The 13384-nt window shown below is 41.3% G+C and overlaps 1 protein-coding gene across 1 annotated transcript; it reads right to left on the bottom strand.

The window, feature by feature from the left end:
- Nucleotides 1-2767: 2767 nt before the first annotated feature.
- cfap52 (cilia and flagella associated protein 52) lies at nt 2768-11853 on the bottom strand. The gene is made up of 14 exons (XM_084078055.1): nt 11698-11853; nt 10914-11113; nt 10383-10519; nt 9927-10055; nt 9655-9754; nt 8743-8859; nt 8370-8470; nt 7829-7999; nt 7544-7692; nt 6814-6959; nt 5813-5964; nt 5462-5564; nt 3479-3590; nt 2768-3052 (listed from the first exon to the last, which is right to left on the bottom strand). Exons 1-14 carry the CDS (start codon nt 11756-11758, stop codon nt 2871-2873), a joined length of 1860 nt encoding a protein of 619 aa, XP_083934181.1. The 5' UTR covers nt 11759-11853; the 3' UTR covers nt 2768-2870.
- Between the last annotated feature and the right edge of the window lie 1531 nt (nt 11854-13384).

Below are 13384 nucleotides of genomic sequence, written 5' to 3'. Positions count from 1 at the left end.
GTAAAGTGGTGGTTTCATTGACTTTTACGATTCTCAAAGGGATCTGCTGAGGAACCTGAGCCATGGCTGAAGAACAGAGGGCAATGGTAGTTCCCAGACAAAGCAAAGACAAAAAAGAGAGAAAACACACAGTTAAATATTATATTTTTTAAATTACAAGGTAAAGCAAATAACACAAAACAGACAAATAACACAACCAAATTCAAATCCTCTAGTGTCAACTAGACTGGTTAGAAATTATTTCTTCTAGCTTTTTAATAATACACATAAAATGCAGTATATATGTGTCTGCTAAGTGAACCATTCTTATCTAAATATGGGTATTACGGAATATTAAAATAGAAGATGTACTTACACACTGTTGTAAGAAGAAGCAGAACAAACAATTTGCCAGCCATTGTGTTTTGACAGAAAGCGGCCTCAAATGAAAGGTTTAGTCTGGTGATCAAGGTTTACTAAGTGGAAAATACATCATGTGACTGGGAGGAACATGAAAGATGCACTTCCTGTCAAACCTGGCCAGCCCAGGATCCATTTGATTTGATTTCATCATTTGCACACCCACAAAAAAGAAAGATACAGACAACAATATATGAAATACATTGTGTGTGAGAGAAATAAGAAAAACTAATGGAGTTAAGGGATCCTCCGCCAAAGGATGTATGTCCTTTTCCTGTTCCTTTTGCACTTTGTACTGGTGTGTTAGTATAATTGCACTCGTAAGTTGCCTTGGGTAAGAACATCAGGCTCAAATATAAACTGCTGACCGGTATACAATAAACCAGGGGTGCCCACACTTTTTTGACTTGAGAACTACTTTTAAGATAACCAGCTCAACAAGATCTACCCACCAAAAACAGTATCATCTCATTGCTGAAAATAGTTGAAAAATGTACCTGAGGGGGCTTTGGAATAGCAGCGGGGGGGGGGGGGGGGGGGGGGGCTTCCTCCCATTCTGTATGGAAGTGGTAGGTTTTCGGGTTCTTTTTTGCCATGCAAATGTTTTATAACTTTGTAATACTACTGATGTTTGTGCACAACAGTTGAAAACAAAGCATTGTATAATCTTCCACTTTGCCCCTGAAGAGATAGAAACACAGAGAAAGGTAAGGGGGGGTATTCATATTCTTGATGCAGGCCCATACAGATTGTTCCTCTTCACATCAGTTTGACAGTAAAAAAAGCACCATACTCAGGGTGCATGCAGGCAGAACTACTTCAAAGCAGACCTTCTATTCATCTGAACCCAGGACTAAGAAAGTGGTGTGACTGCTCAAGTAACTCTCTCTACGCCTACAGTAAGTGTAGGAAAGGTGTTCTGCTGCTGGTTGCTTAGGTCAGGTTGCCATTTTTCCAAGTCAAATTGATTTGGATCAATTAAATTCAATATTGTTCCATTAGAGAGATTTGGCTCGCATTACAATAAAATTAAATACTAAAATAAATTCAGGCACTAGACATTACAGTATATCATTTGCTAAACATCTTACTTCCCTATGTTAGTACAATATGTTTGTTCTTTTGTCATCTTGCATGAGAGCTACAATATGTGGTATAGTTTCCATGTCAATGCTTTGCGAACAACAAGAAAAGCCACATAGCTCTCAGATGTACGCAGTTGTGGTTGGCCATACCACTGCCTTTGACAGACCACCAAGACAATTTACTGTGAATGCTGGTGTGAACAGGATATGTAGTTCGGTGCATTTTTTCGAGGGAAATATAGAATGGGCTAATTTTAGTCAAGGCTGGTTTCAGTTACCAAGGCAGGATAGGAAAATACCCCATTTTAAGTTTTAAACCATTTAAACTTAACCGTTAGTGCCGGCTGTGAGATTTTGCAAGTACAGTACAATATTCATAAAAGTATTGTACATCGCTCACAAGATGGTAACAATAAGTACTGTAAACATGACTATTTTTGCTAGTATTACATTGTTATACTGTTTAAAGTATTTTATCGATATTTATAGTATTTCTTTTTTCATCACAGTAACTACTATGCACGATGAAATGAATTCAAACTTATGCTTTAGACTGCCTCACACTCGTGACCAAGCCAGAGTTTGAGGAAGAGAAAATGCCCCCCGTAAATTCACACCTTTTCAATGTGAAATCCCCTGTATCTTGTGGTGTGTGTGTGTGCGTGCGTATGTGAGTGTGTGTGCGTGTATGCTTTCTTACATGTGCATGGTTGTGTGCATAACTGTCTCCTCCTCCTTTCACCTTAGGTGACTAAAGAAGTTTGACATGAGGCCCCAAGGTCCTACGGGCCTTCTGCGGAGGCACCACTGAGAGCCTCCTGACTGGTTGCATCATCACTGCCTTGTATTGGAACTGTCCTGCCCTCAACCGCAAAGCAATGCTGAGAAATGAGGCTCAATTTGAGCTGCAGTTCTGACAGTTGTTGAAAGCCAAAGCAATTTGGAATATTCAATAAAATATATACATTTTTAATACTTTCAAAAGTCCAAAGTTTCACCTTGTACCTTGCTTAAAACAATGGTCTTCAATCTCCATCAAATCTCTTATTTAGGCCTACTTTGGCTAATGTTGACTGCTACTTAACAGTCCTTTCAGAATCATCAAGTCACAGTTCTTTTAGTGTATCATACTGCCTCCCTGTGGGCACAATAAGGCATTACATCATCGAAATAGGACATGCATTTGTGATGACTCTGTCAATTTCTTCTTTCTAGCTTAGAAATTACAGTTTCAATCTTTCACGCTACAAAATGTAGGTGCAGTTAAACAATGACAAGAACCTCTGGTCAGAATGGGACAGATTTACATTTATTTTGGGGACGTTAGGCTGAGGGTTTGAGTATGACGATTGTAGTGTAGATCCTCCTGAGCTTGGGACGGTGTTTCTAGGGAGAGACTGGGTGGGGGAACCTCCACCTGAGAATGGCCCCGTCAGCACTGGTGGTGACCAGCGTGCGGTTGTTGGTGCAGATCTTGACACTGGTGATGCTGCCGCTGTGGCCCACGCCCACATGGGTTACCTCGCCATCCATGTAGTTCCACACCTTCACCAGCTGGTCGTCTCCACCTGGACGTGGCGGAGGAAGAGGAGACAAGAAACATTACATTAGGGGTGCGACAGTTACTCGAATGTCACTTATCTAGGATCTGGTCCTTGTACTCCTTACTATTGGCTGATTGTAATGTCACTTGTCTAGAATCATAGAACTCCTTACTATTGGTTGATTGTCGTTCTAGGAGTGACAACAGCAAATGTACTTGATTAAATATAAACTTTCTGTGCTAGATTTTTCATGTTCCATTCCGATTGGCCATGATTGACTTGCACAATTTCTGGCCCTGGGTAGCCAACCCGGCGTGGCGTAGATCTGTGCTCCAAGGAGCGCACTTTTCTAGTTTCATATATATTTATGCAATCACGTTTTGAGCGAGTGAGTGAGAACGTTAATTATTAGTTGTCAACAAGAACGATTGATGATGTTATTGGCCATACCTGTGACAAAATGCTTCCCATCTTCTGAGATGTGCATTCCATTGATGGCTCCAGACTGGGAGCCCTCAAGTTCTCTGATGGCCGAGCCGTCATACACCTCCCAGTAACCAATCTGAGCAGAGAGAAATAACATACTACATTAAAACCACAAAGTCCTGACACTTAATTTAACTCAATGACTTAAAATAACACTTAGGTTTGTACAGTGTAGTTGAACACATTCAATATATCACTTAGTGACTCAGATTGGCCTTGGAGTTGATATGTTGATGAAAAATACATATAATAGACAGTACAGAATACATAACAATATTCATACAGACGTAGCAAAAGGCATGGCATGCATTATTTGAAGTTTATTTGAGTTCAACACATTTGTTGTGTTGTTGTAATTAGTCTCCATGTTTTACTGCTTGAGGCACACAATCTTTTCTTTTTTTTAAAGCAATTTTTTTGGGCTTTTCTGCCTTTATTTTGATAGTATAGTGTAGATTATTACGAAACGAGAGAGAGAGACGGGGCGTGACACGCAGCAAAGGCTGTCAGGCTCTGGAATTGAACCTGCAACTTTCTGTCAGGCTGCTTTAGAGCCTATATGGTATGTGTCTTAACCACTAGGCACTTTTGCTTTCTTTGCAATAGAATTAAGAGGTACCCTCTCTCAGAATTAAGAGAGCACAATCATCATCAATGTTTGTCACAGTTGTGAACATTTCTATAATCTATCTTACTAAAGCTTTAAACAACGATGCCTGAGTATTATTATGCTGTTATTCTATTTCCTAATTGGTTTCTATTTAGGTGAGTTTCTGTCATTCATCTGTATCCCCAAACCAGGACATTATTGCATTTTGTGTGCTTATTATGCCTCTATGCAAATGAGTAGGCCTATGGTCATAGATTCTGTCAACTTGTCATACATATACACAGTTTGCTGCTCTGAATGACAGTTATTGTCCCTGGAGGTTTGCAGCTGACGATGTACGGAGCCTCTCAAAAGGAAATTGTTGGTTGAAGTTAATTATTGCGTATCAATACCACGCATCAAGCAAGTTCCTTTTCTTGTTATGTACAAGACAAAACAACTTCCAGCTGTAACCCTGAAATGAGTGGACAAGAACGATCATTCAAATAAAGGCTTACATGTTGTCCCAGGTTAACCACTTAACCACCCCAAAATACTTTGCTGACCAGGGTCCCCCGGGCTTCTATAACGAAAAAACATCACATGGATGCTCCTGGGACGTATCATCAGTGTTGGGGTCAACGGGGGGTTTCGGGTCTCGCAACATACACCCTCGCCCAGGTGACCCAGGCGGGGTTGATCAAGCCCCGACTTAAGTCCCAGTAGCTACCCATGGTCAGTCATCTTAGGGTAAGACAGGGCCACTCAATCCGCTTCTCCGGAACTACTCTGCCGGGACTGGGGGAGAGGAGAGGCCCTGGCAAGTGGAGGGACTAGGCTCTGTGGATGGCCTCCTGGCCGGGCTCCTCCTCCGTCTCACCAGGTCCAGGACCTGAGCGTTGCACCAGACTCCCCCGCTCCAAACATTTCAGTCTGCCGTGATGGTTTCTTGGGCCGTGGTGGTACTGCAGGCTCCACTTGCGGCTTGCTTGAATGGCCCTCTAAAGGCCTCACCGTGGATTTGTTGGGCTTCTTCCTCACGGAAGACACAGGCTGGGGCGCTAACCCATACTGCTCCCGGATGCCGTCTCTATTCTATACCATGCTTTTTTCCTGCTAAATATTTGCTGAAAATAGCAGATATTATAGATCTGATGTTTTCATAGAATGTTTGCCTATTTTCACAGGAATTCACCTGTTATGACTGCTCGGGTTCATTTTGTCATACAATAAATAGTGATAATAGCAGATCTAGGCACATCTTTTTTCTTCTCAGCAGGGCCCTGTCACCTCAGTGTGCTCGAGCAGTTTCAAAAGCCCTGAAATCTTTCTAGATCGAATCTGGTTCTGAATCGTACCTTCCTGTCTGTGCCGCTGGTGATGATCTGGAATTCTTCTGGGTGATAGCACACGCATCTGAACAGCGTGTTGGCCAGCACCATCTGATTCCTCACAAACCGTCTGTGGTAGGAGACACAGGGAACAGGGAAGGACAGTAGACAACGAGACAGGAGTTATAGTAGGACAAAGTTGTGCATGTGTTGGCAAAACACAAGCCAAAAAAACACAAGTCAAAAGACAGTATTTGTTTATATTTTACTAAACATTAACAGATAAAAATAAAAATAAATGTGTGTGCGTGCGTGCATGTGTGTGCGCACGCTGATGTACGCTTCCACGTGCATGCGTGTGTGCATTTGGATGCTCACACTAAGTCCCAAATGATGCAGGCGCCGTCAGAGCTGGCCGTGACGCACTCCGTGTCGTCGCTCTTGATCTTAATGGAGTTGACGGCAGCCTTGTGCTCCTTCATGGTCTCCTGCAGCCGGTGGCGGCCCTGCAGAAGCTCCCACACGCGCACCTGCAGCACAAAGGAACAATGACGTTCACTTTCACTTTTATTAAAAATGAAAGCCTATATTCAGCATTTGTGTTTTTATTCTACTCAACGCATAATTATATTCTATAAGTCATATTCATTTGAAATATGTTTTATTGATTGATTGATTGATTCTATTTTGTAACATATTGCTTAATTTTGATAATGTTGCTACTGTATATTGCTACTCATAAGAGGAGATCTGCTTTTTTGAAATATTGATCTTGTTTGTCAAGTTGTTACTGTGGCTTAAGTGGTTAAGATATCACTTTATCAGTTATCACAGTCCATCCTATCATTAAGATCTTGCTCAAAACTAACAGGTCTTATTCACATTTAGTCCCTCGACCGCACAAGTGGTCGGGAATAATTAGAACAGATTATAAAACAGTTTTGTTGTTTGTTGAAGATTCTGATGGGCAAATCACAGCATTCTGCATTCTGTCATTTCCAAGCAGCTGTTGCGCCTCTAACAAGATAATAGAATAATGTTTGAATCAATCAAATTATTTCTAGAGTGCCCTGTCCACCCAGTCAGGGTGTATTTTACATGACTATCATAAGAATCGCTAGATGCAACCTCTTTAAGGGAAGGAAAGCTTTCTCCCAATTTGTGCTTGTGTATCTCTTTAATAAAGATTCTTTAAATCACACTGGACTGAACCTTTCCATAGCGCTGTGTTCTGATCAGAGGAAGGTCATGGGTGACTTTTTGAAATGTTTCATAATGTAATATTTAACTTTTTAAAACGTTGACACTGAGTCTAGTCCCATATCATGGCGAATTAAAACGAGGGATCTCGAAGTGGTGAACGTATGACACCTACTGACCTGTCCCTCTCCCCCACCGCTGATGATCCTCTTGCAGTCCCTGGTGGCTGCGATGGCCGTCACACCCATGCTGTGTGCGTTGTGGATGACTAGCATGATCCGGCCACTCTCCGGAGCAAACACCCTGATGTTGCCATCGTTCCACGCTGGGAGCACACAGAGACAGTCAGGGCCCTCGTTATGGATTTGATTCATTTTGTGTTGCTTTGTCAACTGTAATTTTGTTCCTCAAGGAAAATATTTATTGTATTGAAAAAGAAATCTACCACTCTACAACAGTTGAAAACTATATGAATAGATAAATGTACTCAGAAGAGCATAGACCTCTCTGTATGATGTTCTGGTGCTTCTGGAGACAATAGAACTTCTGAATACATTATTCTGCACATGAGGTACCAACACTCAGTGTCAGTGGCCACTGGCACTGGAGGTTGACAACAAAACAGTGTGACCACAATTTGAAAAAGTATTGTGGTGATATAATAATCTGTTCTGAAGTGATATGCATTTTTGTGACAGGTCTGTCCCCTTTTGGCCAATCGGCCAATAAGTTCTTCTGTGGGCCAGAAGAACCAACCTTTCTGTGCAAACCCGTTCATAACTGCAAACAGACAGATAGACGGATAAACAGACAAACAAAGAGACAGAAAAACGGACTGACAGGGGCGAAGCCATAACCTCCTTGACAGAGGAGGTGACTCACAGAGAATTTGAAAGGGGGCTGTCTCACCACTGACTATGCTGGTTCCATCCCTCATGATGTGCAGGGCATTACATGTCATGTTGGGCACGGTGATGCGCAGCAGCTCCTTGTAACTGCTTGTGTGCCACACCCGGATGTCTTCATGGGAACAAGTCGCAAACATCTCTGACGTTCCACTGGAAGATACAAGCAAGAGAGAGTATTGCTCAATTAGAAACCTGGACTGATCAGAACATGAACACTGCCCTCCCCTAGTGAGGAAAGTTGAGTACTGGACTAATTCAGTTCTCTAAGGCTCTGTGTTCCACTCACAAAAGGATGTCCACGTCCCTGACAGCACTTCTGTGGCTGGAAGAGATGAGTTCAGCCTTGAAGTCATCGTATGTGAGACGGTAGACCTGAGCAGACTCTGTCCCAATAAACAACTGCTGCCCCTCTCCTCTCACAGCGATGGAGGTCACCGCTCCCTCCAGCTGGGCTTGTCTGGCACAGGTTGATGAGAAAAGGAAAAGTGGATTAGTAATATATTGCAAACAGCGAAGGAAACAAATTCCTTTTATTCCACCAGAGTGTATGATCACACTACCTTAATATCTAGCGTACAAGTCAAAGCATCTGGTTTCGGATCTCGCTGTCTCTCAGTCAAAGTCAAACTCTACCAGCAGTTGGCTGGTGGTTAGTGTTGATTTTCCCTCATTATAAGCCAAGTAAACATTTTCTGCCATTATTGGGTTAAACACTGGTGTGCTTGTAGTTCATACAGTAAACCGTATATGTTTTATATATACACACAGTATTATATGAGGGGAAATGGTATGCCTGTAAGTATGCCAGGTTAGGTTGCAGGACTCACTTGAGTGTTTTGAAGTTAGCTCCAGAGCACAGAGAAAGGAGGCCGGCTCCAGAGCCTACAAGAATGTTCCCAGACCGCAGTAATTTCAGGACATTCACGCCCTACACAATGAGAGACACAAGCATAAGGTTTTAAAGATAGAATCTAGAAAGGCTGCAGGTGGTCCTGTGCACACACAGTGGTCTGTATACTGAATACTAATACATAAAGAAAGTGGGACAGCTAGGGTGCAAAACATAGTCTCGGCCATGCCTTCGGCCTGGTGGAGACAATAATGATTAAAATTAGACAAAGACTAAGATGCAACATTGACTTCAATCAAATAAGAACAACCACTGTGTGCAGCAGTCACAATTTGTGGTCTTTGTCCTACCTGGCTATACTTGTGTTTAACGGGCCAGCAGCCATTCAGACGGCTGGTGTCCAGGTTAAATTTCATGACGTCTCCGCTGGTCGTACCGCAGTAGAAGAACTGATTGTCCTCCGAGATCTGGGCAAAGAAAGGCAAGAGCCACAGAATTACTGAGTATTCAGCTCAAGCAACAAACATATTGTGTCACATCATTGAGGGTGCAGTACTATAGGTCGTTATGAGCTCCCCAATTTCCTGGATTTTTCTGGATTTTGACTGGAGCTTTAGCACCATACCACACTACACCACACTGCATCAAAATATCTGCCATTTCCATTACACTACACTACAGTACCAGTAGGCTACCCACTCTCAAATCCACAGGTATGCGTACACTCAGGTCTCAACTCCTTTGTAATGTAAGGGCATAGGTGGAGGTCATTGCTTCTTGCCTAATGTAATGTATGTAAATGCAAATCACCTGTGCAGGAGTACTCCAGCTATCGGTAAGAACCAAATGGACCCTTATAACTGTGATTATAATACAATATAAATCATTATAATGTATTACAACTATGATAATTATAATACACCATAATAGATTATAACTGTGATTATAATACAATATAATCTATTATAATGTATTACAACTATGATCCTGGTCTAAATACAATGTCAATGAGTGATCAGTCATTACCTACTCTCGAGTGGTGCCAAAATAGGCACCCATTTCAGACCCCTTTGACACCACTAAGCCCAGGTCCTTGTAGTGGAAACGGCGGCGCAAGTAGGCGGTATGGTGTGGTGTGGGGCCAGTGGAAACCCAGCATAATAGGTACTTTCTACAGCCAAAGTGGCAACAGCCCTTCAGAGTAGCCATGCAGTGAATAAGATAGGGTAATAAATGCCTTGGATTGGACACCAATCTCTCACCTCTATACATTTGACAATCCTTTTCAGCAGGCCCAACTGGCAGTCTGTGGGTCTGACCTTTCTGTTATTCACGTCCAGCTCCCACACTCGCACTGTGCCACTGCAACACAAAGAAACAGAATAACATCAAACGGACACAACCACCACATTTGCATTATGCAACGATATAGGATTATAGGACAACAGGAAATATAGTGCCTAAATAGCTAAAATAGCGGGTCAACAAGCTGAGCGTGCACATTTTATTTATTTTTATGTACATATTTACTCACTCTCCAGCTGTGACAAAGACCCTGTCGTTAGTGTTGGAGTACTTTGTGGTGAGGCAGTGACCGGCGACACGAGGTGAAGCGGGGCTCCCACAGATGGCCTCCTTGGTCTCCACGTTCCACACCGCAATGCTGAAAACATCAGTATACAATATGACAAACAGCAACTACTACTCCTATTCCTACTACTTGTATTATCATTACTACTATTACAGTACTTCTGATGTGTTTCCACTAGAGGGCAGCATTCCAAGTATTTGTAGGCATACCAGCAAGTCCTCTTGTCTAGTTCCAGTGGTTCTCTATCTTTTAAATTTCAAGGATCCCCATAACTCTCAGAGTTACAGACCTGTAAGGGTCCATTTGGAACCCTCCTGAGGGTCCCACCCCATGTTTTTGAGCTTCTCAGTCAGTATTTGATGAATAAAGAGGGAAAGTATAATCATAAGTCATGTTTACCTGCCATCATCCTGACCTCCAAGTGACACCAGGTACTTATCGCTGGGAGAGAAGGACAGAGACTCCACCTTGGCTTTATGGAGCTGCATCCGGGCATGGATTGCTCGCTTTGTAAAGTCCCAGATGATTATGTCAGCCTAGAATTCAAAATATAGGAAATATCAATTAGAAAAATACTAAACAATACAGTTTAAGGTAGAGAGAGTGCAGTCAAATACAAATATTTAAAAAGGGAAAAGTAAAACAAATATTCTAAAATGAGATTAATTAAAACCTCAGAGATCATTTATATATATATATATATTATAACTTCACATCTTTGATCATCTCGATAAGCTTGGACTTTTTACAGAGGCCAGTTCCAAATTGCAGACACCTGTAAGTGCTCTTTTAGAGCGGTTTTGAAGGAGAGTAAGGAGTCACACTTTTTTATGACTCTTGGTATAGGGCATTCCACATTTTGGTGGCATAGGCATAGCAATAGAACAAATTTAACCCCTTGTTTGAGCCAAATCTGGCCAAATCTCTCACCTTGAAGCCCATGAAGGTAACCTGTCCAGAGGCGATGAAGCGTCCACTTTTGGACACTGAGATGCAGGACACGTTGTTGGTGTGTCCATGCAAGAAGGCCTGTTTCCCATCTGTGATCCGTCTCAGTATGACCGTGCATCCCAGAGGATATATCAGGTGCTCTCTGTCTGGGTGGACCTTCAGGCCAGAAAACACGTGTCCTGCATGATCCAACAATAAAGTGTGGAGTTTTACAATCAGTGGTGGAAAAAGTATTACATTTTTAACAAAAGTAAAAGTATCAATACTGCAATGTAGACATATAGGCCTACTCTGTGAAAGTCTGTTATTAAAAATGTAGGCCTACTTGAGTAAAAGTACAAAAGTATTGGCATCTAAATATATACCAAAAGTATGCTCTTTATGCAGAATGTCTAAAAATCTTTTGAAAATAGCAGATCTACAAGCTCACCATTGTGAGCTTGTAGATCGGCTATTTTCAGTGGTTAATTTATGTTTTGTAATATTAATCAAAATCTACAAAGTAACTAACTCAAGTTTTCAAATCATTGTAGTGGAGTAAAAGTACAATATTTGCCTCTGAGATGTAGTGGAGTAGAAGTAAAAGTAGGCTACAGAAAATTGGAAATACTCCAGTAAAGTAAAAAAATACCTAAAACTTTTACTTAAATACAGACAGTAAGTAAATGTACTGAATTACTTTACACAACTGCTTGCTAGCTTGCGAGCAATAGCCTACTGTGTTGGAAACGTTTAGCCTTCTTAAGTTATCTTTAAAACTTACCATTGAACCCAATTACAGCCTCCAGCTCCAGTTGGGGGATTCCCCGAGCATCATCCGCCATGATTAAAAACAAAACCTATATATTTAATTTCCAGCGTTTTCTGAGACGTTTTTCAGGAGGATGATTCAAAAGCAAGCTTCTGGCTTGCAGGTTGCTGCGTTGCTATGGCAAACAAACGTCGCATAGCAACAGCGGGTTGTCTTCACACATGAAACTGGACGGAGGTGAGGGAACAATAACAACAATATCAACAGTGGTGGGAAAAGTACTCAAATGTTTTACTTAAGTAAAAGTATCAATACTGCAATGTAGAAATACTATTTTCCAAGTAAAAGTCTGGAATTCAAAATTTACTTGAGTAAAAGCACAAAAGTATTGGTAGGTATAGCATTTCACAAGTTTTCAAATGTATAACAATCTTTAGAAAATAGCAGATCTAAGCGACGCATATTTGTAGATTGTGGCTATTTTCAAATGGCTGAAATGTAGGCTATATAGGGCTGAAGTAGATCATGTATGTTTTGTAATAATGATGATCAAAATCTAGTAAAGTTTTCAAATAATTGTAGTGGAGTAAAAGTACAATATTTACCTCTGAGATGTAATGGAGTAGAAGTAAAAGTACAGAAAATTTGAAATACTTCAGTAAGGTAAAATACCTCAAAATTGTACTTAAGTACAGTACACCACACCACTTAGTTACACTACACCATTGAATATCAACTCCATCAATATGTAGGCCTAATCTTGAAGAATCAAATAAAAATAGGCTATAGTCTATAGCCTATAGACTATTCCATGCCAAAACAGCAAGTTGAATTGAATTAGAATTTCAGTGATTAGCTAATGCATGATTTTGTTGTTATTCAACCAAAGTCATCTTTGGTCGCACATCATCTATAGGCCTATTTAGCTCATTTTTTTCTTCTTTTTTTATTTTCTTTTACAGTTTGCCTCTGTGTCTTTTGTTTTGATGCTGTAAATGTCAGGTGTTACAAGTGGCTTAAAACAAATTCAAAGCATTAGCCTATTTGCAAATTTGACCCAGACGTGGTATTTAGCATATGTGTGTGTGTGTGTGTGTGTGCGCGTGCGCGTGCACGTGCGCGTGCGCGCGTGTGTGTGTGTGTGTGAGAAGCAAAGCTCCAGAGAAGCCAGACAGAAAGAAAGAGAAAGAGAGAAAGTAGCCTAATTATTGTAGACAGACTGACAATACAGAAAGATTAGAGGAAACATTTCCTCCGAGAACAAATCTGCAGTCAAATCAAATGCTTGTAATTATACAGACAGACAGAGTCACACAATCCTCCAGAGACTCTGGTGTTTGTCATCCTCTCTACTAAGAAAATGCCAGCTTATCAGCGAATACTACAGTGTAAATATGAAACTGTTATGCATTTCTGAGCTATTTGTAAGACATTTATGCCCTTGTGCCATGACTCAGTATGGGCTATAGATACGGTATAGAATGCTGTATAAGATGTCTTTCTCTTAATGCAAAGAAGAGACTAAATCCTGCCTAAAATATCCCCCCACCTCTCACACACACACACACACACACACACACACACACACACACACACACACACACACACACACACCACCCCAAGGACATCAACTTCATTGGAACTTGCTTCAACAAGCATATCGCAGTAAACATCCTCTTCTAGTCATTAGTGATTCTCT

Source organism: Gymnoscopelus microlampas, assembly GCF_963454915.1.
Source record: "Gymnoscopelus microlampas genome assembly, chromosome: 14".
In the NCBI taxonomy this organism is placed as follows: Eukaryota; Metazoa; Chordata; class Actinopteri; order Myctophiformes; family Myctophidae; genus Gymnoscopelus; species Gymnoscopelus microlampas.
This window is presented reverse-complemented; position numbering and strand designations above follow the sequence as displayed.

Excerpts from the sequence above, each read along its gene's own strand:
- cfap52 (XM_084078055.1), bottom strand. The coding sequence starts at position 11,758 with ATGGCGGATGATGCTCGGGGAATCCCCCAACTGGAGCTGGAGGCTGTA. Across the intron at positions 10,520-10,913 it reads TTACCTTCATGGGCTTCAAG|GCTGACATAATCATCTGGGA; the intron begins GTGAGAGATTTG and ends TTTGAATTCTAG. Across the intron at positions 8,860-9,654 it reads GGATTGTCAAATGTATAGAG|ATCTCGGAGGACAATCAGTT; the intron begins GTGAGAGATTGG and ends TTCTTTGCCCAG.